At 46.3% G+C, this 27,596-nt stretch overlaps 1 protein-coding gene across 6 annotated transcripts in view; it reads left to right on the top strand.

Annotated features, from left to right (window-relative positions):
* Window positions 1-1,386: 1,386 nt before the first annotated feature.
* Window positions 1,387-27,596, top strand: part of TEX35 (testis expressed 35) — a 32,345-nt gene continuing 6,135 nt past the window's right edge. For 2 of the 6 annotated variants that reach the window (XR_009531220.1, XR_009531219.1), the window contains exons 1-9: window positions 5,445-5,534; window positions 6,145-6,213; window positions 7,383-7,439; window positions 8,145-8,204; window positions 16,458-16,522; window positions 16,750-16,942; window positions 17,298-17,341; window positions 20,323-20,372; window positions 25,722-25,848. Coding sequence is in view for 2 of the 6 variants with exons in the window: in XM_060091204.1 (XP_059947187.1) it covers window positions 5,445-5,534; window positions 6,145-6,213; window positions 7,383-7,439; window positions 8,145-8,204; window positions 16,458-16,522; window positions 16,750-16,942; window positions 17,298-17,341; window positions 20,323-20,372; window positions 23,182-23,384 (831 nt within the window). In the remaining 4 variants the exon portion in view is untranslated. Of the gene's footprint in view, window positions 2,927-3,269; window positions 3,393-5,444; window positions 5,535-6,144; window positions 6,229-7,382; window positions 7,440-8,144; window positions 8,205-16,457; window positions 16,523-16,749; window positions 16,943-17,297; window positions 17,342-20,322; window positions 20,373-23,181; window positions 23,568-25,721; window positions 25,849-26,058; window positions 27,332-27,596 lie in introns of those variants that run through there. The other 4 variants (XR_009531218.1, XM_060091205.1, XM_060091204.1 and 1 more) reach the window with 4 other exon arrangements.

The following is a 27,596-nucleotide window of genomic DNA, read 5'->3' as shown; positions in this document are numbered from 1 at the left end:
CAGGCACTGAAAGATACCTCTTGACATTTGGTGTTTTTCTTCACTTTAAAAATGAGAAAAATGGGCCTCCCTGGTGGCGCAAGTGGTTGAGAGTCCGCCTGCCGATGCAGGGGATACGGGTTCGTGCCCCGGTCTGGGAGGATCCCATATGCCGCGGAGCGGCTGGGCCCGTGAGCCATGGCCGCTGGGCCTGCGCGTCCGGAGCCTGTGCTCCGCGGCGGGGGAGGCCACAACAGTGAGAGGCCCGCATGCCGCAAAAAAAAAAAAAAAAAAAAAATGAGAAAAATGAAGTTCGGAGAGGTTAGGAAGTTTGCCTAAGACCACACAGTAAGTAGAAGACCCAGCATTCCAACCCTTGACTGAAAGCCTCCTCTAGCCAAAGATAGGTTTTTCTCCCCACCCTAAATTATTATCTAGGGGGAGGATGAGGGGGTGAACTGGCTCTAGGATCCCCCATGGAGTGGTCTGGAATGCACCCAGTGCCGGGAGATGTGGCCCAGCACATACCCTCACCCCCTCCACCTCCCTGACTTGTGGCTGGGGCATGGAAGCTAGGGCTTGGTCTCCTCAGAGGAAGACCCAGGCGCCAGGGCGGGGCCCCCAACCCCCAGCGACGCGAGTGGGCGGGCACCTGTCTCAGGCTCTGGCCGGCTGCCGGCGGTCTCCGGGCGTGCGGCCTGGCTCGGAGCTACCCCGTCTCGGCGCGCCGTTGTTCTCTGAGGCCCAGCCGAGCTCCCTGAGCCGGAAGGCTCCGAGGTGCTTTCTTCCGTCCCCAGAAGCTCGGCGCTGCGGGACCGGCTGGACGTGGCAGAGCCGGGGGGCGCCGCCACCCCCGGGTGAGCCGAGGCCCCGCGGGTGGAGCCGGGCAAGGGGCCCGCTGCGTCCTCCCGCGGCGTCCCGGGCCCGCCCTGGGTCACGGGGTCCTCCGGGGGTTGCGGGGTCAGGAGCAGGGCTCGAGGCAGAGGCCAGAGGGGTCTCGGTCACTTCCTGGGAGACAGAGGGGCTCCCCAGGAGCGCGGGGCTCGAGGCTGGGGTCGGCGCGGAGGCCGGGGGCACGGGGCCGAAGGACGTGTTCTGGGCGGTGGCCGGCGGGGTCGAGGGCCCACTGTCTGGGACCGGGCCGTACCCCGGGATCTCGAGGTGGGTCGGAGGGCTCGGCGCCGCCGTCCTTGGGCCTGTGGCGCCGCAGGGCCCGCTGAGGCGGAAGCGCGGGGGGCGCGGGGGCGCGGGGGCGGGGGCCGAGCTCGGCGGGCTCCGGGCTGACTAGCTGCGGGAGACGCGCCGCCGCAGCCGGACCTTGCGCGGGGCCGGCTCTGGTCCCTACGCCAGAGAGAAGGCTTCAGTGGGGTCCGCTGCGCCGAGCGGCCGGGGTGGGGGGTGCGGGGGGGACCATGGTGCGCTGGGCTCCAGGTCCCTGCAGCGGCCGGGCGGTTTTTCCGCGCCCTGCCCTGCACACCCATCGCAGACAAGGCTAAGCAGGGAGGGCCTCCTGACCCCGCCAGGTGCGGCCTGGGCCGGGTGAGACCTCGATGGAAAGCAGAAGACAGGCTCTTCCCCCCGCTTAACCTAATCTGTTGCCTCCGGGGGGGAGGGCCGCGTTCCTTAGCAGCTCACAGGGACCCCACCCCTGCAGGACCCGGGCCTCCCCGCTCAGCGCTACGCACCCCGACCCCCTCCACTCCCTCTGCAAGTTAACTTCGAAATCACCTCCTCCAGGAAATCCTCGTTTAATTACAGGAGCGGGGACAATCCCCTTCTCTGTGTCCCCACCATGCCTGTTGACTACACAGGCAACACTGCCTGTCAGGAGCCCTCTTCCCAGCTGGCTGTCAGCTCCTTCAGAACAGGCCCTGCCTTTCCCTTGTGTCCCTGGAATGAATAAAGCTCTGTGCGACTATGAGCAAGCCCCCTAACGTCTCTGTGTCCTCAAAAAAGGCAGTAATACCATTGTCAGACGTAGGAATCTGTAAAGATGTCAGGAGAACAGTGATTTTTGCCCGCAGTTATCCTAGTTTGCTTCAGACCTCATGGGAAGCAAAATGAGGCAATAGCTGTGAAGATGTTTCAGGAATTTAAAGATGCTGAAGGAACACTATCACTGTCATTCCCAGCCATGTCCCCACAACTCATCTCTCATCTTCTCTCCTCCCAGAAAAGCCCCAAATTGAAAGGGATTTGTCTGGCCCACTACTGCACTTCCCTCTCTGGATGCTGAACCTCAGAGGCCTCTCTCATGATTTTTCCTCAGAAGCACTGCTCAGCTGGGCAGTGAGGGGGTCTTCCCGTCTGTCTCCCAGGCCAGGCCCTCATCACCTCACCTGAGAGACTGCACGACCTCTCTTGGGTCCCCTGGCCCGGGAGCTGCAAGTCCAGTGGTCCAGTTCAAGGAAGGAGGTTGATGGTGACCGAGTCCTCCTCCTCCAAACCCCAGCTGGCCCAGCAGAGTGGGGGGCCCAGGGAAATCCCTCTCCATAAGTGGCCCATGGTCGCCACCCCGTTGGTTCACCTCTTTCCTGGCCCCTCCCTGGCCCTTTGGGGAGGATCCCATGGGACCCACCCTGTGCTGCTGCATCCAGGCTCCCCTCTCCACTTCCCAGGCCCTGGAGACCCCAGAATCCAGCCAAGAACAGGCTCAAAGCACCCATAGCAGAAAACAGGGGAGGGTACTTGGCCTGGGCATTGTCCCCATGGTCACTTTTGAGGAGGGTGTGTAGGAGAGCTAAGGGAGGGCTGCTGACTCCCGGTGTCCAATGGTGGGGTCTGCAAGAAAACACCACCGGTGAGTGTGAGGGCAGGGCTGATAAGGGGGGACATAGCACCCCCAGGTCTGCCACAGCCGACACACCTGTGAGAGGTCCCACCAGACACTGACGACCAGCCTCCCGTCACAGGAGCCAGACTCAGGAGGGCCCCCGTCACAGGACAGGTATGTTCACAATCTTTATTCCTCACAACAAGGGAGGAACCATTGTTCCTATTTTACGGATAAGGATCAAGATTCTCATCAAATCCAGAATACAAAAAGAAAACAGCCAAGAATAGGCAAATCCACAGAGAAAGAAAGTAGATTAGTGGTTGCCAGGGCTGAGGGTGTGAGAAAATAGGGGGGTCACTGCTAAAGGGTAAGGAGTTTCTTATTGGGGGTGATACAAATGTCTTAAAATTAGATAGTAGTGATGATTGGACCACCTGGGTATGTACTAAATCTCACTATACCGGCCACCTCAAAAGAGTGAATTTTAAAGGTACATGAATTATATCTCAATAAGGCTGATACAAACAAGAAGGAAAGAAAGAAGAAAGGGAGGAAAGAGAAGAGAGACGGAAATGACAAGGCAGGATGAAGTCTGTTGCTGAGGGGACGTTTCACACACAAGATCCAGAATAACCAGGTGAGCCTCTGGTTCCCATGTGATTGTGGTGACAACAGTGTCAGTAGCTAGTATCTTTTGGGTGCTTACTCTGTGCCAGGGTCTCTACTAGGTCCCTTATATTTATTCTCATTCATTCTTCAAAGCCATCTTATGAGATGCATCATCAATACCATTTTGTTTTTTCCACACGAGGGAAATGAGGCTCAGAGATGCCACTCACCTTATTTCTAGCAAGTGATAAAGTCTGATTCCAAAGCCCACACTTTCCTTTTTTTTTTTTTTTATTTTACAAATTTAATCAGTTATACATATACATATGTTTCCATATCCCCTCCCTTTTGCGTCTCCCTCCCACCCTCCCTATCCCACCCCTCCAGGCAGTCACAAAGCACCGAGCTGATCTCCCTGTGCTATGTGGCTGCTTCCCACTAGCTATCTACCTTACGTTTGGTAGTGTATATATGTCCATGCCGCTCTTTCACTTTGTCACAGCTTACCCTTCCCCCTCCCCATATCCTCAAGTCCATGCTCTAGTAGGTCTGTGTCTTTATTCCTGTCTTACTCCTAGGTTCTTGATGACATTTTTTTTTCTTAAATTCCATATATATGTGTCAGCATACAGTATTTGTCTTTCTCTTTCTGACTTACTTCACTCTGTATGACAGACTCTAGGTCTATCCACCTCATTACAAATAGCTCAATTTCATTTCTTTTTATGGCTGAGTAATATTCCATTGTATATATGTGCCACATCTTCTTTACCCATTCATCCGATGATGGACACTTAGGTTGTTTCCATCTCCGGGCTATTGTAAATAGGGCTGCTATGAACATTTTGGTACATGACTCTTTTTGAATTATGGTTTTCTCAGGGTATATGCCCAGTAGTGGGATTGCTGGGTCATATGGTAGTTCTATTTGTAGTTTTTTAAGGAACCTCCATACCGTTCTCCATAGTGGCTGTACCAATTCACATTCCCACCAGCAGTGCAAGAGTGTTCCCTTTTTTCCACACCCTCTCCAGCATTTATTGTTTCTAGATTTTTTGATGATGGCTATTCTGACTGGTGTGAGATGATATCTCATTGTAGTTTTGATTTGCATTTCTCTAATGAGTAAAGATGTTGAGCATCCTTTCATGTGTTTGTTGGCTGTCTGTATATCTTCTGTGGAGAAATGTCTATTTAGGTCTTCTGCCCATTTTTGGATTGGGTTGTTTGTTTTTTTGCTATTGAGCTGCATGAGCTGCAAAGCCCACACTTTTAACCTCTTTATTGCGCAATAAGTAATTGCTGTTGCTAATTGATAATGCCCTGAGGCTAGATGAGGTGCGTTCCATTCTTTAAAGATGCCCCAGAATTAAATTAAAACCTGTTCCAGAGCTCCACTCCCCTCAGAATCTAGAAATACTTCCTTAGGTGAATCCTCACCACCTCCGGCTGCCAAGAAAAGGTACAGAGAGTCCCCAACAGACCCTCGGCTTTTCTTGCTCCCTCTGAGCATGACGTGGCCTCTCAGGCTGGAAGGAGGGTGGGGAATGGACCCCTGGCCTTGGGGTGGGAAGGACCCCCGCCAGGACAAGGAGCACTGAAATGCCCCACCCCTATCCCAGCCACTCCAGGAGCCATGACCCCAGCCAGGCCCGCGTCTTACCCGCGTGTTTAAGGCACACAAGAACCTCATCAGATAAAGGTAATTATCATCCACAATTTACAGATGAGGAAGTGAAGGCTCAGAGAGGCTAAATAACTTGCCTAAGTCAACACAGCTGGTAAGGAGGGCAGTTGAGACTAGAATCCAAGTCTGTCTGTCTACCTCCAAAGTCGATGCTCCTGAAAAAATGCTTAGACGGCTTCCTTGAGTTATCTTAAAGTGCCCCCGCCAGGCCTCACCCCCGCCAGCTCCCCAGGGAGAGGGCTGCCTGCTGAACAGGCAGGTGTCACTCATGAGAGGAGTAGAACATGAGAAAACGTGAGTCATCTTGGCTCAGGCGCTGCGGGTATGTGGGCCTGAGCTTAAGCGCAGTTGGACAGGCAGGGTTGGGTGGGTGGAGGGTCCTCCCCAATCCTGATGCCTGGCAGCCTGAATCCCAGCCTCCTGTCTCTGCAGAACAAGAACTACAAGGCAGTTTGCCTGGAATTGAAGCCAGAGCTGATCAGAGTAAGAAGCTTGTTTGAGGCCATACCGGCAGCCAGGCCTGAGATGCATGGGGAGGTGACTTGGAGTCAGGGGTCATTCACTGTTCCTGGTGGCCAAGACTTGTCCCAGATGCTGGCAGATACATTGAGAGAGAGACAACCTCTCTGCTCTCACAGAACAAAGCAGATACCTGAATAAATAAGGAAAAATTCAGTAGTTTTACCTATGATGCAGGGAATTAAAATAGGGAGGTGTGACCGGGGGGCTGCTGTGGGTTGAGGGCATCAGGAAGGCCTTCCTCTGAGCTGAGAGCTGTAGGACAAGGCTGCGGCCCCTGGAGGGCTGAGGACGAGTGCTGTGGGCAGAAAAAGCAGCGCACACAGAGGCCCTGAGGTGGGAATGAGTATGTCTGTGGAGGGGACAGAAAGCTGAGGCCCAGTGGGCCAGGAAGGGAGTGGAATGAGATGAGCTCAGAGAGGGGAGAAGGATGGAGGAAACTCCTGCACAGGTGGGGTCACGTTATCTCTGCACTGACCCAAAGGGAGGAGCAGAAACTCGGGGTCGTCCCTCCTGCCTCACCCTCCCACGCCTGCAGTTTCCAATATTCTGTGTTTCTGTTTCCAACCAACAGACGTATGACTACAAAGGAGCTAAACAAGAAGGGCCATTTACCAAACCAGGAGGGACAAAGGAGCTAAAGGTAGGTGTGTGGACCCAGGAGACAGGAAGTTGGATCCACACAGTGAACAAGTGGGGCCAACAGAACAACTTCTGCAGCAGGTAAACTGCCGGCATCTACAGTTCTGCTCCAGACCCTGTGACTTCATTCCTTCTGGTTCTCTCTATTTTTTCTTTTTTGTGTGCGTGGGATGCGGGCCTGTCACTCCTGTGGCCTCTCCCCTTGCGGAGCACAGGCTCCGGACGCACAGGCCCAGCGGCCATGGCTCACGGGCCCAGCCGCTCTGCGGCATGTGGGATCTTCCCGGACCGGGGCACGAACCCGTGTCCCCTGCATCGGCAGGCGGACTCTCAACCACTGTGCCACCAGGGAAGCCCTGGTTCTCTCTATTTTAAAATAATTTCAGACTTACAGAAAATTTTCCAGAAAATGGTACAATGAGTTCTAGTATACCCTTCCCCCAGATTCCCAAATGTTGGCATTTTATCTTGGGTTTTTTTTTCTCTCTTTCATATTCACACACCTATATATAACATATATATTTCCTGAACCATCTGCGAGCAAGTGGTTCTCTCAAATTTCGGTATATATTTCCTCAAAACAAGAACACTGTCTTACACAGCCACAGTACAATTATCCAAACATCAAAAGCAGGAAATTAATGTTGATACAGTTCTCACCTACAGCCCTTATTCTAATTTCACCAGTTATCCCACTAATGTCTTTCATAACAAAAGAGAAGATAACTTTTTTGGTCTGAGATGCAATCCAGAATCATACCTTGCATCTAGTTTCCATGTCTCTTCAGTCTTTTTTGTCTGGAACAGTTCTTCGACCTTGTCTTTTGGGACACTGTCATTTTTTATGACAAATCATTTATTTTGTGGAATGACCCTGAATCTGGGTTGTCTGATGCTTCCTCACCATTAGACTTAGGCCATGCATTTTTCGGTGGTCACACCACAGGAGTGAAAGTATGACCTTTTCAAAGTGCATCACATCTGGAGGTACAGGATGTCTGTGTGTCCCAGTATCCTATTTTCTTAATAGCATCCTTTCTTTCCTCCCTGCTGGCATCTATCTCTCTGCTCCTCTTTTGGCAATGCCCCAGGATCTTTCCTTTCCTCCTCCTGACCGTTTCCCTTCCATCCAAGACATTTCTTTACTCCTTCTCTATTTTATTTTCTCAGAATGAACTCAGGGAGGTGAGGGAAGAGCTCAAGGAAAAAATGGAGGAGATAAAACAGGTAACAGGATGAGACTTTTCAGCTCATGGAGAAAAAGTGTAGCTTCAAGGAAAATGCAATGCCTAACTTTGAATAGTAAAGAAAATCAGAAATTGCATGGAAAAAGCAATCAAACCAAATGAGCCCAAATCCCCTAGAGTGTTTAAGTGTCAGCAGCTTAGGTTATCTGTTTCTTACTTGTTTGATGCTTAAACCCAAATTTTGAATGATAAGGGCTCTCTGAGATATCTCATTGATAAGGGTGGGAAGATACAACCTTAGTGACAGAGTGAGAGGGGCTGACCTGGAATTTGGGGTCAGTCAGGGACCAATTCCATTATCCTAATACTCCTCCCCTGAGCAAGCTGCAGAGCAAGAATCCTCTTCTTGTTTCTCTGATGGAATTACCTATAGCATATTTATGAACAAAGGAAATGCTCAAGCAAGAACGTGTAATTGAAGCTGTGGTCTGAGCTCCACATGGCAGCCTTGCAGTGACCAGATCCAAGCTGTGCCAAGGCTGCTGCTGGTGTTGACTTGATGATACACTCACCCTAGTCCCTTCACAGACTTTTGGGAAGAAAGTGGCTTTAGTAGGCCATTATTAGAAAATTCCTTAATCTTTATCCAGCTCATTCCAGGGGAGCAGCTGCAGCCCTTAGCTTAAAATGCCTGAAAGACAACTCCACATTCAATAATGTGCTCTTTGCCTTTCTTCCTCACTAGATAAAAGATGTAATAGATAAGGATTTTGAAAAACTCCAGGAATTTATGGAGATTATGAAGGTAAGCATTTACTGAGTCCCCTCCATGGGCCAGTACCATACTAGGAATCATGCAAGGAGATACCAGAGCCTGCCCTGCAAGTGCTTACAGCTTAATAAGGGACCCAAACTCTATTGCAAAAAAGAATTAAATAACAAGTAAGTACTAAGCTAAATGATGACTGGTTGTCAACTAACCAGGGGTTTAGAGAAGTGAGTAATGAATGCGGGTTAGGGTAACCAGAAAAGTCCTTTTAGAGGAAGTGAGCCTTAAGGTGAGTCTTAAGGCAGCATTGGAAGTTTAATGTGAATCTAACCAAGAGCCCAGTAAGATTATTTTTGAACTCAATAATTACTAAAAGGATCACCTAGATTCTAGAATAGCAGTTTACAGACTTTGGTGGGTTTCAGAATCACCAGGAGCACAAATACAGGAAACAGAGCTCAGATCCTGTGTTGATGGGGCTGGCACCCTGGGGTTTTATTCATGTTCCCCAGGTAGAAGTTTGAGAACAACAAATGCAGAAGCATAAATAGACAAAAGCACTTATTTATAAATTTTTCAAGAGTTGTAAGGGGGCATTACTTCTACCAGATATTAAAATCATAATAAAGCCAACTTAATAATCAAATTAAGGTGGTACAGCCCAAGGATAACCAGACAAATGAAGAAACCAACATAGATAATCATGTAACAGCCTCTCTGCCAGGGATGCACTGAGAATCACTTCTGAGGATTTCTAAAGTCCATTTACCCAGGCCCTGGCCAAGATGAACTGAATAAAAACCTCCAAGTTTGGGCACAGTTGCTCAAAACTCTTAAGTGATTCAGATGCTTGCTCCTGATGAGAACCAGGTCCTTCGCACTTTAGCAGTAGTTATTAACATTGGCTACGTGCTGAAATCACCTGTACTGTGGTTTTGAACAGCTCCTCTTTACGCCTGGCTGCACCCCATAGCAATTATATGGGAACCTCTTAATATGAGGTCCGCGGACTTCCCTGGAGGCACAGTGGTTAAGAATCCACCTGCCAGTGCAGGGAACATGGGTTTGATCCCTGGTCTGGGATGATCCCACATGGCGCGGAGTAACTAAGCCCGTGTGCCACAAATACTGAGCCTGAGCTCTAGAGCCCTCAAGCCACAACTACTGAGCCCACGCACTGCAGCTACTAAAGCCCATGTGCCTAGAGCCCATGCTTTGCAACAAAGGAAGCCACTGCAAGGAGAAGCTCGTGCACCTCAACAAAGAGCAGCCCCCACTTGCCGCCACTAGAGAAAGCCCACACGCAGTAACAAAGACCCAACACAGCCAAAAATAAATTTAAAAAAAAGAAGAATGGAGGCAAAGATCAAGAAGATGCAAGAGTTGTTTAACAAAGACCTAGAAGAATTAAAGAACAAACAGAGATGAACAATACAATAACTGAAATGAAAAATACACTAGAAGGAATCAATAGCAGAATAACTGAGGCAGAAGAATGGATAAGTGACCTGGAAGACAGAATGGTGGGATTCACTGCTGCGGAATGGAATAAAGAAAAATGAAAGAAAAGAAATGAAGACAGCCTAAGAGACCTCTGAGACAATATTAAATGCAACAGCATTAGCATTATAGGGGTCCCAGAAGGAGAAGAGAGAGGGAAAGGACCCGAGAAAACATTTGAAGAGATTATAGTCAAAAATTTCCCTAACATGAAAAAGGAAATAGCCACTCAAGTCTAGGAAGCACAGACAGTCCCATACAGGATAAACCCAAGGAGAAACACGCTGAGACACATAGTAATCAAATTGGCAAAAATTAAAGAAAAATTACTGAAAACAGCAAGGGAAAAATGACAAATAACATACAAGGAAACTCCCATAAGGTTAACAGCTGATTTCCCAGCAGAAACTCTACAAGCCAGAAGAGAGTGGCATGATATATTTAAAGTGATGGAAAGGAAGAACCTACAACCAAGATTACCCTACCTGGCAAGGATCTCATTCAGATTTGATGGAGAAATCAAAAGCTTTACAGACAAGCAAAAGCTAGGAGAATTCAGCACCACCAAACCAGCTCTACAACAAATGCTAAAGGAACTTCTCTAAGTGGGAAACACAAGAGAAGAAAAGGACCTGCAAAAACAAACCCATAACAATTAAGAAAATGGTCATAGGAACATACATATCGATAACTACCTTAAATGTGAATGGATTAAATGCCCCAGCCAAAAGACACAGGCTCACTGAATGGATACAAAAACAAGACCCATATATATGCTGTCTACAAGAGACCCACTTCAGAGATAGGGACACATACAGACTGAAAGTGAGGGGATGGAAAAAATATTCCATGCAAATGGAAATCAAAAGAAAGCTGGAGTAGCAATACTCATATCAGATAAAATAGAGTTTAAAATAAAGAATGTTACAAGAGACAAGGAAGGAAACTACATAATCATCAAGGGATCAATCCAAGTAGATATAGCAGTTATAAATATATATGCACCCAACATAGGAGCACCTCAATATATAAGGCAACTGCTAACAGCTGTAAAGGAGGAAATCGACAGTAACACAATAATAGTGGGGGACTTTAACACCTCACTTACACCAATGGACAGATCATCCAAAATGAAAATAAAGAAATAGAAGCTTTAAATGACACAATAGAACAGATAGATTTAATTGATATATATAGGACATTCCATCCAAAAACAGCAGATTACACTTTCTTCTCAAGTGTGCATGGAACATTCTCCAAGATAGATCACATCTTGGGTCACAAATCAAGCCTCAGTAAATTTAAGAAAATTGAAATCATATCAAGCATCTTTTCCGACCACAACACTATGAGATTAGAAATCAATTACAGGGGAAAAATAAGGTAAAAAACACAAACACATGGAGGCTAAACAATACATTACTAAATAACCAAGAGGTCACTGAAGAAATGAAAGAGGAAATCAAAAAATACCTAGACAAATGACAATGAAAACACGGCGATCCAAAACGTATGAGATGCAGCAAAAGCAGTTCTAAGAGGGAAGTTTATAGCAATACAAGCCTACCTCAAGAAACAAGAAAAATCTCAAACAATCTAACCTTACACCTAAAGGTACTAGAGAAAGAAGAACAAACCCAAAGTTAGCAGAAGGAAAGAAATCATAAAGATCAGAGCAGAAATAAATAGAAACAAAACAAGAGCAAAGATCAATAAAACTAAAAGAAATTAAGGGAACATTTCCATTTACCATTGCAACAAAAAGAATAACATACCTAGGAATAAACCTACCTAAGGAGACAAAAGACCTGTATGCAGAAAACTATAAGACACTGATGAAAGTAATTAAAGATGATACCAACAGATGGAGAGATATACCATGTTCTTAGGTTGGAAGAATCAATATTTTGAAAATGACTATACTACCCAAAGCAATCTACAGAGTCATTGCAATCCCTACCAAATTACCAATGGCATTTTTTACAGAACCAGGATAAAAAATCTTAAAATTTGTATGGAGACACAAAAGACCCCGAATAGCCAAAGCAGTCTTGAGGGAAAAAAACGGAGCTGGAGGAGTCAGACTCCCTGACTTCAGACTATACTACAAAGCTACAGTAATGAAGACAATATGGTACTGGCACAAAAACAGAAATATAGATCAATGGAACAGGATAGAAAGCCCAGAGATAAACCCACGCACCTATGGTCAACTAATCTATGACAAAGGAGGCAAGGATATACAATGGAGAAAAGACAGTCTCTTCAATCAGTGGTGCTGGGAAAACTGGACAGCTACATGTAAAAGAATGAAATTAGGGCCTCCCTGGTGGCGCAGTGGTTAAGAGTCCGCCTGCCGATGCAGGGGATACGGGTTCGTGCCCCGGTCTGGGAGGATCCCATATGCCGCGGAGCGGCTGGGCCCGTGAGCCATGGCCGCTGGGCCTGCGCGTCCGGAGCCTGTGCTCCGCAACGGGAGAGGCCACAACGGTGAGAGGCCCACATACCGCAAAAAGAAAAAAAAAAAAAGAATGAAATTAGAACACTCCCTAGCACCATACACAAAAATAAACTCAAAATGGATTCAAGACCTAAATGTAAGACCAGACACTGTAAAACTCTTAGAGGAAAACATAGGAAGAACACTCTTTGACATAAATATCAGCAACAACTTTTTTGACTCACATCCTAGAGTAATGGAAATAAAAGCAAAAATAAACAAATGGGACCTAATGAAACTTAAAAGCTTTTACAAAGCAAAGGAAACTACAAACAAGGTGAAAAGACAACCCTCAGAATGGGAGAAAATATTTGCAAACAAATCAACGGACAAAGGATGAATCTCCAAAATATATGAAGAGCTCATGAAGCTCAATAATAAAAAAAAAAAAAATGCAATCCAAAAATGGGCAGAAGACCTAAATAGACATTTCTCCAAAGAAGACACATGAAAAGCTGCTCAACATCACTAATTATTAGAGAAATGCAAATCAAAACTACAATGAGGCATCACCTCACACCAGTTAGAATGGGCATCATCAGAAGATCTACAAACAAATGCTGGAGAGGGTGTGGAGAAAAGGAAACCTTCTTGCATCTTTGGTAGGAATGTAAATTGATACAGCCACTATGGAGAACAGTATGGAGGTTCCTTAAAAAACTAAAAATAGAATTACCATATGACCCAGCATATGCCCAGAGAAAACCATAATTCAAAAAGACACATGCAACCCAATGTTCATTGCAGCATTATTTACAATAGCCAGGTCATGGAAGCAACCTAAATGCCCACTGACAGACAAATGGATAAAGAAGATGTGGTACATACATACAGTGGAATATTGCTCAGCCATAAAAAGGAGCAAAATTGGGTCATTTGTAGAGACGTGGATGAATCTAGAGACTGTCAAACAGAGTGAAGTCAGAAAAATATCGTATATTAATGCATATATGTGAAACCTAGAAAAATGCTACAGATGAACCGGTTTGCAGGGCAGAAATAGAGAAAAAACGTATGGACACCAAGGGGGGAAAGTGGTGCAGTGGGGAGGGATAAATTGGGAGACTGGGATTGACATGTATACACTACTATATATAAAGTATATAACTCATAAGGACCTACTGTATAGCACAGGGAACTCTTCTCAATACTCTGTAATGACCTATATGGGAAAATAATTTTTAAAAGAGTGGATATATGTATAGGTATAACTGATTCACTTTGCTGTACAACAAAAACTAACACAACATTTTAAATCAATTATAGTCCAATAAAGATTAATTTTAAAAAAAAGAATATTGCCTGACTATATAAGGGGAAAGCTTAACTCAGTTAACACTATAAACTGAAATAGTATATAAAGTGAATTTTAAAAATAAAAATAAGTATGTATTTAACTGGATGGTCTAAATATAATTACAGTGGAAAAAATCACAAAGGAAGTATTGTTAATGTTTAACAATACAAAAATTTTTTAAATTATAACAGAAAAGCACCATACACAGAGTGAAAAAGTAAGCAATAGTTTTGGGGAAATAATTTTCCACAAATATGATAGACATAGAAAAAAGCTTTTTATCTTTAACATACAAAGCTCACACAAATCAATAAGAACCAACTAGGAAAATGGGCAAAGGGTATATGTGAACAATCCACAGAGGAGAATATTACTAAAAAGCAATAAATATATTAACAAGTTTTACCTCATGAGTAATCAAATAACTGCAAATGAAAACAATACTTAGATAATTGCCACATTCAAATAAGCCAAGTTGTAATTTATGACAATTAGGTAAAGCAAGATAGGCGTGCTCTTGTACTGCTGATTGGAGTACAAGTTTGTACAAAACTAAAAAGGAATTAGACAATAGGTATCAAAAATATCAAAACTCCATGACTTATCAACTCCTTGACTTCTCAGAATTTAACCTATGAGAATAATCAGAAATGCCAGCATGGGTATATATAAAAAGAAGTTCATCAGAGGATTATTTATAATAGCAAAAAATTGTAAACAACCACAATTTTCAAAAGTAGAGGAATAGCCAAAAGAACTATGATACATCTATATAATGAAAATTCACTATAGGAGACAGAATTTAGAAAGAATACTTTTAATGAGAAGTAAAAAAGCAAGATGCAAGTAATATATACAGGCTGATCTCAACAGGTGAAAAGAAATTGGTAAGTAAATATATAGAAAAAAGACTGGAAAAAAATATACCAAAAGGGTTAATTGCTGTTATTGAAAGGCGATAAGATTAATTTTTTCTTTTATATTCCTCTGTATTGTCCAAATTTTCTGCAAAGGGCATGTCTTATTTCTATATCAAAATGCAAACACAGTAAGTGTTTTGTTAGTGGGTAGGACTGGGTATCACAAGGCACAAAGGAGGCTATTTCGGGCTCGGGAACAGCTTGCACACAGCATGGAAGCAGGATGAACGTGAAGCTTCTCACAGTCAGTGGGGAGATCGGTCATAAAAGAGGGAGCATTGGGGGAAACTGTGAGAAATAAAATGGAGTCGGCACAAAGGCGGTGGATAATGAAGGCTTCTGAAAGACAGGCAGACAGGTTGGGACTTGGTTGTGTAAGCAGTAAGAGGCCTCTGGAGATTCTTAATCAAAGAACATGCTAGGAGCAGCACATCAGAAAGCTGAGCTGGCAGCTGCTTGCAAGGTGGCCTGGGGGCGCCGAGGGAGCCGGTGGGGGCCGTCTGGAGCAAGAATATCAAACTGGAAGCCGCATCTCCGCTCAAGGTGAAGAAAGCTGGACCAAGTGTAGAAACAGAAGGAAAAGGGTAAATCTGAAAGATGCAGCGAAGGAAAAATAACATTCTTGGTGATTGATTCAGTATAAAGAATGAAGGAGAGGCAAGCGTGCATGATAACACCAAAGTTTTAATCCGGACGATTAGAAAAAAGTGGTGACAGTGACAGGCTAGTTGGGAAGCAGCTAATTTAGAAGAGAAAGTGAAGAGGTCAGTTTGGAACATGATGAGTTTGAAGTGATGGTGAGACTTTTAAGAATATGGGACGTTTTGACTCTGATGTTTTGGACCCGGGGGAATATTGACTTCAAGGATATTTGACTTTATTTACAAATGCAAATGTCTTATTCAAAATGTATACAAACATTTTTAAATGCTTTTCAAGAAGATATTTTTTGGAAATCATTTCCATCCTGACAGTGTAATTCCTTGATCAATTTTCTACCCCAGATCAGTAAACTCTCCCCAGATCTTTCATTTTTTATTAAAATGGTTTTCCTTGAAGCAAATTATTTTTCATTTATATTTTGTGATATTCAATCCAACCCTGTTTTTGTCCTTAACAGATATTGTCACTAATACTGTCACCATCTTAGAAGTTCTTTGTGACCACTATTTCTATCCAATTTTTCCAGGTCAAATTTTATAGATCTAAAATTTGCCAAGAAGATTTTATTATTATTTCAGTTCTTAATAATAAATGTGAGGTGCCATTTGAGCTACTGTCTACTTTATTTTGTGTTGACCATTTCTGCCAGGAGTTGGGTAAAAGATGGAACAAACAGATACACAGGATCTATGTACGTGGCAGGGGTCCAAACACTGGAGTCAGAAACGTCTTTAGTGGGGGAGGTCACGGGGTTTGTTTTCTTTTTATAAATTTATTTATTTTATCTATTTAGTTTTGGCTGCGTTGGGTCCTTGCTGTACGTGGGCTTTCTCTAGTTGCAGCGAGTGGGGGCTACTGTTCGTTGCGGTGCGTGGGCTTCTCATTGCGGTGGCTTCTCTTGTTGCGGAACACGGGCTCCAGGCGTGTGGGGCTCAGTAGCTGTGGCTCACAAGCTCAGTAGTTGTGGGCACACGGGCTTAGTTGCTCTGTGACATGTGGGATCTTCCCGGACCAGGGCTCGAACCCGTGTCCCCTGCATTGGCAGGCGGATTCTTAACCACTGCGCCACTGGGGAAGATTGCATAGGCATTGAACCAAGGCAGATAAGGGTTTTATTCAAGTGTGAGATCAGGTAAATTAGATCCTGGCCTCTGACTCACATGGAGACTTTGGACAAGCCCCCAATGACTCTGCCTGTGCTTCAGCTTCACTATGGAATGGGGGAGGACACAGGGAGGGGTGGCACGTGTCAGACACATCCTGATGAGCCACCCTACCCAGAGCTGGTGAGGATTCTTGAGGAAGTAAGATGCTGCGGTGGTCTCTGAGTGGTTTGCAGAGTGAGGCAGGAAAAGGGACTTCAAAAGCCCTTCATGATGATGATTTTAGCTTTGCATTCTCTCTTGAAGGAAATGCAAAAGGATATGGATGAGAAGATGGATGTTTTAATAAATATACAGAAGAACAGCAAGCTGTGAGTGTAACCTGCACCCGTCTCTCCTCAACCCTAAAGAGTCTCCTCCCTTCGCTTTGCCTAGTGTCCTCGGGGTTCAGTGGACTCCCAGACCCTTCAAGGAGCTGTCTTGGTTTCTCTTCCCCAGTGGCTTGTAGTCAAGGCCTTCCACGGCCAACCATGCTACCGGTTATCTCCTTTCCTGTTGAAAATTATCTCCCCAGTTCTGCCCCTCCCTGACTCCCCAGTCCTCTCAGGAGAGGACCAAAGGAGCAGCAAGAACTCAGGCTGATAGGAAAGACGGACACAGACCCACAGATCCAGCTGAAGAAAATGGATGGAGCTGATGGAGCACCACTGGCCCTTCATAAAAAGATGATGGCACTACAACAACCAAAAAAGAATCCAGTGGATTCCCTTCACCAGTGTGATACCTGCTGTGTAATGAAGCCCTCCCTGACCTTGCCCCAGTGTTACACCCCTGGGTTCCTGTTCCCCCCAACCTCCCCTGGGCTCTCTCACTCCCTTACCTCTTGCTGTAAAGGACTGGTTCCACTCCTCTCCTGGCCCCAGGATGCCTCCCTAGTCTTGAGTCCTCTCTGGGGTCTTGCCCTACAGGCCTGGGGTGATTCCAAAACCATGACCAAGTAGGACTCAACCCTGGACGCACCTGTTCCCAAGTGCAACAGTATTGTTCTGTCCTTCCCTATAGCAAGACCTGATGAGGTGCCCAGCAGGCTGGCCATCTTGGACCAGGGGAAAATGATCTTTCTCGTGCCGTTTCTGTCCTCCACAGGAGAAATGTTTGTGGTGTGCCCCAAAGAACAACTACAGTCAGCGGTAAGTAGATCCATGGAAGCCCCTTATCTCAATCCAGTGCCCCGTCCTCCCAAAGGCAGTGTGCTCAGTGGTGCATTCCCATCAAATCTCACCCGTGGTTATGGTTATGCAGGCTCTGCCCCACATCACATCCACTCAGTCTTAGAGGACGTGGCACAGGAAGGAGGACTTGCTTAGCCCAGCCTGGAGGCTGCTGCCTAGAGGCCCCCATGGAGTGGAGGGTGCCTTGCCAGCTGTTGAGCTGACCTTGCCTCAGGCTCCTGACTTTCTCCCCATATAACAGGCAACTTCCATACCAGGCCTGGGCATCCTTTTCACCCTTGGCATCTGGACCTGCTTTCTGATTTATCTGTGCTTCAACCCCTGTGTGACTGAGGACGTAGTTCCAACTTAGTGTCAACGCAGGACCTATCAGCAGCTCTGGTTCAGCCTCTCCCCTCTCCTTGAGCTGCACAGCAAATGCTTGCTGCCCTCTTGCATACCACCCTGCCCCTGTCTCCCTCTACCCGGAGAGTAAAATCTTCATTTAAGGCCAAAGCGGGAGTCCAAGCGTTGAATATCAGCCTCAAACTTGAGTGTGCAAGGAGTGTCACTTTTTTGGATTGAAACCAGTGTATTTCAGACTCCAACCTCTCTTCTTGCTTCCTGATGGTTTAGTGGAAAATTCTTAAGGTCATTGATCCTTCCTCCCTCATCCCTGCTTCCCTCCTCTTCACCTGGTTCTGAAAATGTCCCAGGTCAAAAGAGAGGGTCTAGCCTGCACTGCTTCCCTCTGAGGTCTCATCACTAAGCAGGACTTGAGGCTCCACTGCTTATAGGAACTTGGTCCCCTTCTTGGGCTCTAAGGATCCACCCTCCTTATCCTCTGGAAAGTTTCCTCACCCCCCACCCAAAGGAGACCTAGCCTTTCAGAGGCCTTTAAAGGTGGGGACAAGCCACTGACCTCCCACTTCTCCACGCTGTGTCCTGCCGCAAATCCCTCCACCGAGGGAAGGTGAAGCCTGGCTGCTGGCTTGAAACCAGAGCAAAGAAAAATACAGAGAAAACAGTATTTTAACAAACTATCTTGCCATGGGTGCGATTCTTTGGCTTCAGTTCAATGAACGACGAATTAATGGGATTCCATATTTTATTTCACACCTGCTTTTTTTTTTTTTTTTTTTTTTTTTTTTTTTTTTTGCGGTACGCGGGCCTCTCGCTGTTGTGACCTCTCCCGTTGCGGAGCACGGGCTCTGAACGTGCAGGCTCAGCGGCCATGGCTCACGGGCCCAGCCTCTCCGCGGCATGTGGTATCCTCCCGGACCAGGGCATGAACCCATATCCCCTGCATCGGCAGGCGGACTCTCAACCACTGCACCACCAGGGAAGCCCTATTTTTAGTTTTTAAAGGAACCTCCATACTGTTTTCCACAGTCCCTTGTAACACAGCATCCCATCCTGTAACCTCGGTGTCTGATTCCAACAGAGTGAGGGGTAAGTGACTCACTCTAGCTCACGCACAGGTAACAGGTGCTGCAGCCCCAGGCCCTGACTCAAGCAGTCACCAGAGAAACAGGAGGGTGCGTCATTTGGCAGCCATTAGGCAGGCAGGGCTGGGCCCAGGAGGAGGCCAGGCTGTGTCATCCATTCCCATCACTGCCCTGGGCCCTGGCATGACCCCCACTCACAGCTTCCTTTCTCTTGGTCACAGGCCACAGCCAGCCCCAAAAGGTGGGTGAGGATGGGCTCAGGTGTCCACCACCACAGACGGGGGGGCCCCATCTCTCTCAGATGCAACAGGTCTGAGTATATCCATTTCCATGACAATGGGTTACCCACCCATCTTCCTGAGGGGAGTTGCCCTGACTGGCTCCAGGGACCCCTAGAGCCTCCCTGAACCCCTTCAATATTTGAAAGGTCATTTACCCTCCTATACGGGTGATCAATGTGACTCTTTGGTACTTCCCTCTATATTAGATCAAAACACAACCAAACAGAAATCAAATCTCACTTCTGGGGCTTCCCTGGTGGCGCAGTGGTTGAGAGTCTGCCTGCCGATGCAGGGGACGCGGGTTCGTGCCCCGGTCCGGGAAGATCCCCCATGCCACAAAGCGGCTGGGCCCATGAGCCATGGCTGCTGAGCCTGTGCGTCCGGAACCTGTGCTCTGCAACGGGAGAGGCCACAACAGTGAGAGGCCCGTGTACCAGGGGAAAAAAAAAAAAAAATCTCACTTCTGGAGAATGAACAGTGAGTCTGAAAGCCCAACCCCAATTCCAACTCTAGAGAACTCAGAAGGTGCAGAATATGCCTTCAGCAGGTGATGGAGCAGAATGGTGCAAGGTTCTGCCCACCTGACATTTTTTTATCAATATCAGCTTTTAAATGTGACCAAGAAGGTTTTTTTATGGGTCATGAGTTTGTGGGGAGATGAGCAACTCCAATATGAGTCTAATCCATACAATATTTCTGAGGGCAATTAAGTGATACATATCAGATGCTTTAAAAGATAGGAAAAAATTACAGGTGGCCACTAGGATTTAGTTATAAGGATACTTATCATGGAGTCATTTATGATATATATATTTAAAAATCAGAAAAATCATAAGTGGACACCAGTTGGTTAAATAAATTGTGGCACATCCATAAAATGGAATGCTCCACTGATATTAAGAATAATATGTTGTTGAAATATATTTAATGCCATCAAGAGACATTAATGATATAATGTTAAATGAAAAGAAAGCAAGTTATGAAATAAAGTATAATCCCATTTTTGGTAAAAATTTGGGGTGTGTGTGTGTGTGCACATAGGGAGGCCTGCATGAACTGAAAAGACTTAGAAGGATATATACAAGAATAGAATAACAGCAGTAGTTTTCTCTGAGTAGTAGGATTATGACAAGTTATGTCATACTTTGTGCCTATCTGTAATCTCTAAAGTTTCTACAAGGAACATGCATTGTTTGTATAATAAAACTAATAACATGTTTCTTTTTTTAAGGAAGAGAAAGGTGGCCCAGGAAGGACCCTTAAGAACAGAGACAAAGTCAGGTGAGATCTCCCCACATCCTTTCTGATGGGAAGCACCTTGGACCTTTCTCTTTCCTGGGAGTGGCCAGTGAAGTCATGCCGTCTATGTGTTCATCCAGAGGAAGGGGGCGAATTAACACCACTAAAAGGACAATTTAAAAGGACCATAGAAAACAAAAGGAAAATGGCTTTATGTTTTTACCCATGAGTGACACTTATTCGATACGTATTCTCCCACCACTGCTACCAGGGGTCCCTGCACACTCCTCTCTCCTCTGAGGAATTACAGTGGTCTGGAGTAGAGAAGGAGCCCCTGCAGTCTATCCCCAACAAGCCAAACTTGTCCTTTTAGAATGTCACTTAGATCTCGTTGCCCTTATGCTCAGAACTTCCAGTGTTCCCCCATTTCTCTCAGAGCAAAATCCAAAGTTGATGCTTGCAATGCCCTGTGGCATCCACCCTGCTACCTTCACACTCACATACTATTCTCCCCCTTACTTTCTGGGCTCTAGCCACACTGGCTTCTTTGTTCTTCTTCACACATACCGTGTACACTCTTGCCTCAGGGCCTTTGCACTCACAGACATTCCTGCCCATTTCCTCAACTATCTGTGTGGCCGTCACCTCAAAGTTACCTTCTCAGTGGCACTTTCCCCATCTGTACAAACAACAATATCCCCACCTCCAGCGTTCCTTATCCTCTTTACTCTGCTTTATTTTCCTCTCCAACTCACTTAGCACCGACTTACGTACTATCCATTTCACTTGTTGTGGTCTGTCTTCTTCTGCTCGAATGTGAGTTCCTTGAGAGCAGAGATTGTGTTTCTGTCACTGCTCTACGGCAGGGCCCAGGGCAGTGCCAAGTGCACAGCAGGGAGTTGACAGGGGCTTGCTGAACGGACACATGAGTATAAAGATATTTGCCATGTACTGAGCACTGCAGGCTCTGCACTAAGATCTTCACCTGCATTGTTTCATTTTATTCTTACAATAACCCCATGAAATCATTCTTTCTGTCTTTCTATGAAGTCATTTAAGTGGTCATCCTCCCCATTTTATATAGGATAAAACAGGCTCAGAGAGAGAGGGTAATGAAAGTAATCTGTCTGAGGTCACAGAATAAGTGGCAGAGCTGGAGTTTGAACCCGAGCATTCTGATGTCAGAATCTCCCCGTGTGTCCCTGGGCCAGCAGCATTGGCATTACCTGGGAGCCTGTTAGAAATGCAGAGTCTCAGGCTATATGCCAGGCCTACTGAATCAGGACCTGCATTTTAACAAGACTTCTCAGGTGACTCCAGTGTCCATTGTAGTCTGAGAAGCAGTGCTCTATGCTGGGCCAGCAGGTGTATGGAAAATAGGGGGCTTCATTGAGCAAGGGGCTGCCGCAGTTTGGGTTAGTGGCCTTGGGTTCTTTACCCCTGTGGATGGTTCTCCTGCCCGCTACCCCTCGACCCAGGAGCTCTTTAGTATCTGCCGGGCTTTGGGGGGAACCAAGGTTCGTGATGAGGAGGGAAAACTCAATGCCAACCTCTGTCCAGGAGCCAGTCCTGCTGTGGGCACTGTTGCTTCTCTTTCTTGGAGGAAGGTCTCTCAGCTCACTCAGGGAAAACCAGACCTGTGCCTCTTAAAAGCATGTGAGAGAGCCCACTGGCATCAGAGATGCAGCACTGAGACTGGAGCAGAAGCTAGTTCCACCTGACACTTAGGCACTCGGGCCAGGGAGGTTGTTAAAACAGAAACAAAACTTACTGTCAGGGCGTCCCTGGTGGCGCAGTGGTTAAGAGTCCGCCTGCCGATGCAGGGGTCATGGGTTCGTGCCCCGGTCCGGGAAGATCCCGCGTGTGGCAGAGCGGCTGGGCCCATGAGCCATGGCCGCTGAGCCTGCGTATTTGGAGCCTGTGCTCCTCAACGGGAGAAGCCATAGCAGTGAGAGGCCTGTGTACCGCAAAAAAAAAAAAAAAACAAGCTACTGTCAATTAAATTATTAATGTCTGGGAGCCCACCCTGACATCTATTTTTATCACTGAGCGCCACCTTCAGTCTTGACATTCATGAAGTGTGGGCCTGGAATAAAACCAGAAACCCACCCTTCCAGCCTCTTGAAAGCCCATTCAAAACAAGAGTAAACATAAATGTAAACCCAAGTATGTAAAAACCGACTATGAAAACGGACCAGCAGAGGGCACTGTGACCCCATCAGTCCCTGCCCCAGTGACCTCTCCAGAAGGAAAAGCTGCAAAGACACAAGGAAGGAAATCACAGAAGATTAGGGGTCTGGGTCCTGGGTCCCACCCTGGCTTCATCTTTGGAATCTTGTGGGAGCCCAGGACACCGGACACCTGATCTATGCCCACCGGCAAGCCAGTGGTCACCCACATAGAGATCGGTTCCAAAAGGCCACCGCCCAGTCTGGCATTTGGGATTCACAATGAAGTGACTTTCCTTTACTCCCTTATTTACTTAACCAGCATTGGTCGAGCACCTGCTGAGCCAGGCACAGGGCTAGACCATGCAATTTTCCCAGAAAGTGGTGCCATAACAATAGTTAGATTCTAAGGCTAGCCCCCTAAAGACTTTCAAATCTTTAATATAGAGAAGATAGAACTAATGAGATTATTTTCTGTTCTAGGGTCAGAGGAAAGAAATCGGGGAAGGGCAGTGTGGAGGAGAGGAAAGAAAGTGTGGGGAGAGAAGAAAGAGGAGAGACGAGGAAGAGCAAGGGGACCCTGGGGAAGAGGAAGGCAGTTTGGCTTCCAACCCCTGCCTGGTGCATATAAAATATAGAACCTTAAAAAGTTTGTTATGGCTTCCTCCCATTTCCCTTTCTAGACCCTGACTTGGGACTTAACCTCTCCAGAGCCTCGGACTGCATGGGGCACTCCCAGAGCTCCTGCAGCACGCCCCAGCCCACCCTGCCCGTCGTGGAGGCCGTGCTCCAGAGTTTTCTACCCCTCCACTCCCCATCCACACCCCCAGGCCTGCAGCTACCCTTCTCAGCTCCGTGTTGGCAGCTGAGTAATCCATTAAGCTAACGCACCCTGATATATGGCAGATTGATCCTCCCAGGGACGTGTATCTTTTCAAGATTACCCAAATTCACCTCTGAGTGGTAGATTCCTAGACAGTGGGCTGGAGGGATGTGACAATTTCAGGCTGTTTGTGTCGGGGGTGGTATTTTGAGAGAAAGGCCAGAGCACCTGCCAAGGGGTGTCTCACACAGTCTCTTAGAGGAGTTGGCAGGAGTGACTTCCAGGGCGGGGGTGGGTGCTAGTATGGAAAGGTCATTGACAATAAAAGATTTGCAGGTCAGAGATTAATCTCTCTGAGCAGTTTTGAGTGTGTGTGTGTGCATGTGTGCGTGTGTGTGTGATTCCCTGTGTGTGCTGGGATAAGGCCAGAAGGAGAAGGTCAGTTCAGGGGAAAAGGATGGATTGCAGGGCTGGACTCAGGAGAACCACTGAGGTAGGAGAAAGGGCCTCCCGGGGCCGGGGCCGGGGCCTCACTGTGGCAGCACCAGGCCTGCCTCTGCAAGGGCCACCTCCCGGGAGCATCGCTTGGCCGAGCACACTCTGCAGATTCTGGCCGCAGAACAGAAGGCTGTGCTGCCCACTGCCCTGCACGGTTCCCTGATGGCCAGAGACCTGCTCAGAAAGTCCTGCCTCGGCGGCTATGGGTGGGCTGGGGTCTGAAGGGCTGGTCTTTCCTAAAGGGCCTGCTGGTGGGAGGTAAGGGGACACTGAAGAGGCAGGGAGGATGGTGACAGGACCATTGCAAAGGCAGACTCCTCCATCACAGCCGTGGGCCACACAGCAGGCTTAACCAGGGTGCTTCGGGCTGAAGTTTTCCTTCAAGATGAATCTTGGGCATCAGGCACATTGCTTCCTCATTTCAGCTGCTCCCAAGGCTCCCAGAGGATCCCAAACCTGCCACCTGTTATTCCTCTGAAAGGGTCCCCTGGCTGTGCAGGGAGTGAGGTGAGGAGGGAGGAAACCTCTTTGCTCACCAGGCCTTGGTACAGCAGGAAAAGCTGCGTACCTGTCCACATGGAAGGATTTAAAGCTGGATTTAAAGCCCTGCCTGGTTCATTGTGGCAATGTTCCCCCAGTTCTACCTTTCAAAGTCCCAGCCATCAATGGTGACAGAGGTCAAACTAGAGGTTCAGGGGAGGGTTCTAGAGTGCTGATAACATCTTATTTCTTAATCTGGGTGGTGGCAATATGGGTGTGTGCTATGTATAAAAATTTATTCATCAAGGGCTTCCCTGGTGGCGCAGTGGTTGAGAGTCCGCCTGCCGATGCAGGGGACACGGGTTCGTGCCCCGATCCCGGAAGATCCCACATGCCGCGGAGCGGCTGGGCCCGCGAGCCATGGCCGCGGAGCCTGTGTGTCCGGAGCCTGTGCTCCGCAACGGGAGAGGCCACAGCAGTGAGAGGCCCGCGTACAGCAAAAAAAAAAAAAAAAAAAAAAAAAAAAAAAAAAAAAAAAATTTATTCATCAAGCTGCAGATGTTAGATGGTGCAGCTGCTTTGGAAGACAGTTTGGCAGTTCCTCAAAAATTTAAAGGAGTTACCATTATGACCCAGCAGTTCCACTCCTAGGTATATACCCCAAAGAATCGAAAATATATGCCACACAGAAAACGTGTGCGTGAGTGTTTATAGCAGCATTATTCATAACAGCTAAAAGGGAGAAATAACCCAAATGTCTATCAGCTGGTGATGAATGACAAACAAAATGTGACCCATCCATACCATGGTATATTACTCAACCATAAAAAGGAATGATGTACTGATACATGCTACAGCATGAATGGTCCTTGAAAACATTATGCTTAGTGAAAGAAGCCAGTCACAAAAGACTATATATATAATAGTATGATTTTGTTAATGTGAAAAGTCCAGAACAGGCAAATCCACCGAGATAGAAAATATTGTAGATTAGTGATTGCTGGGGTCTGGGGGAGGGGGAAGTAGAGAATGAGTGCTAATGGATATGGGATTTCTTTTGGGGTATGATGGGAATGTTCTGGAATTAGTTAGTGGCAATGGTTATACAACTCTGTGACTGTATGAAAGATGCCTGAAGTGTGTACTTTAAAGGGGTGAATTTTATGGTGTGTGAACTTTATCTCAAAAACTGGATCAAGTGGTACACTTACGATTTGTTCCCTTTGATCTATGAATGTATACCTTAATAATAGTTTTTTTTAATTTAAAAGTGAAGATGCCACTTCTCTGTTGCTGTGGCTCCTGATTTTTAAAAAAAGTCACAACAAAAATGCCACCTCCTCTATGATGGCTCCCTCACCCCTTCTCTGAGCTCCTTTAGCATTTAGTGCTGATACCCCGCTTACTGCTTATTGCTTGTAGAGCCTGGCCACTCAGAGTGCAGCCGTGGACAAGCATCCCTGTATCCCTCGGAGGCTTTTTAGATGTGAGACATTTCATGTCCTGCGGGCCTGCTAAATCAGACTCTGCCTTTCAACAAGATCGCCAGGTAATTCGCACGCACATTAAGGTTTGAGAAACACTGCTCTAGAACAGGGGTCCCCAACACCCCACCCTGGCCGTGGAAAAATTGTCTTCATGAGACTGGTCCCTGGTGCCAAAAATGTTGGGGACCGCTGATCTAGAAGGCTTCCCCCACCTCCCTCCCCCTCTACCTGCTGCCTACACCTTACAACTGTCTTTGTCTCTCCCCACCTAGTGCTCATCAGCATTTGTGGATTCAGTGCTAGTGGCCTCAGAACTAAAGCCAATACCTACTCTAACTCTAAGACCAGGATAGAGAAACTGAAATCTGGGGACACTTTGGTCAGATAAAAGAATATGTCAACTTTGCACGTCCAAAGTGAGGTCTCCAAATACCATTTCCCACCGAAAGGCATCAGAGCTTTGGGAGAAATGGCTGATTCTAGGTCTAAGCAGAAAATGTACAAGTCTTCTCAAGTCATGTTTAAAAGATTCAGGAACCAACTGGAAGAGACTCCCGCTGATCAAAATGGGGCCACTTGAGCATCAGTAAGAATATTATCTGCAATGAATTGAAACACATCAAATGTGTTAAAAATCCATGAATTCATAGTAATACTAAAAACTAAACTAAACTCTGATTGGTCACTGTTGGAGGATGGTAAGAAAGCAATTCATTGATTTGAAAATGGTAAATAAAGGGAGGAAATCAAGCAATTATCCTGGGTGTCAAACAGTAGATAAACAGTAATATCTGATTCTATTATTCCTCCTTTATTTATAAGTAGGAATACTTCTATGAAGGAGAAAATGATAGAATCAGATATGACTATTTTGAAAGAGTGATATTTCAAAAGATTCAGGCATTGACCACCTGCAGCATCTAATATCACGGAAGGAGACAAACAGACATCATGTGCCTCCTGTTGGAAGAATATCCCACCACTGAAACCAAACCTGAATATGATTAAGCTCTAGATCCAAGTACCAATTTACAGGAAAAATAGGGACAGAGATCCTGTAAAATTACACTATAGGAAGGTTATCAGCAAAATCTAGATTGTGGACAAATCTACAGAATAAACAACCCAGTGTCTTCAACAAACAAATTGAGAGAGAAAAAAACAAAAGAAAAAACAGGAGTAACCTATAGATTAAAACAAAAGTTATAGCAGCCAATTTCAACAGGTGAACCTTATTTAAACCCTGATTCAAACTGTTTTTCTAAAAATCCATTTATGATAATTTTGAGACAATTGGGGAATTCGAACACCAGGAATTACTGGTTACGATACAAAAAGAGTTCTTTCTGAGTGATTTACTAAGACTTTTACAGATGAAGTAGTATGATATCTGGGATTTGCTTCAGAATAATAGAAGATGGGCTGAATTGTTGAGAGTGGGGGGATGGGGCCAGTTTGGACGTTGCTGGGGTTTGACGGGTGTGTGATAGCTCATCATAGCATTCTGTCTACTTGGTGTATGTTCAAAAGTCTCGAAAATTAAAAAGCTAAGACAGACAAACAAAAGATTTATAACAGAGTGTTGATGTAAGAAAAACATGTAAGCAAAACAAAACAGAGTGTAGGTAAAGGATCCATAACTGTCTAAGAACAATAAGATGACGTTTCTTGTTTCCTTCTCAACCTACTTTCCCATAACTAGATTTTTTGTAACGTAATAATTTGCCTTCAGAAGTGTTCTATAGAATGAGACTCTCAACTCACAGTCCAGAGAATGCAGCAGAAACGTAAACGTTTTGAAAACTGAAGG

Source organism: Mesoplodon densirostris, chromosome 2 (assembly GCF_025265405.1).
Source record: "Mesoplodon densirostris isolate mMesDen1 chromosome 2, mMesDen1 primary haplotype, whole genome shotgun sequence".
Taxonomy (NCBI): Eukaryota; Metazoa; Chordata; class Mammalia; order Artiodactyla; family Ziphiidae; genus Mesoplodon; species Mesoplodon densirostris.
The sequence above is the reverse complement of the archived record's forward strand: the minus strand, read 5'-3'. Positions and strand labels throughout refer to the sequence as shown.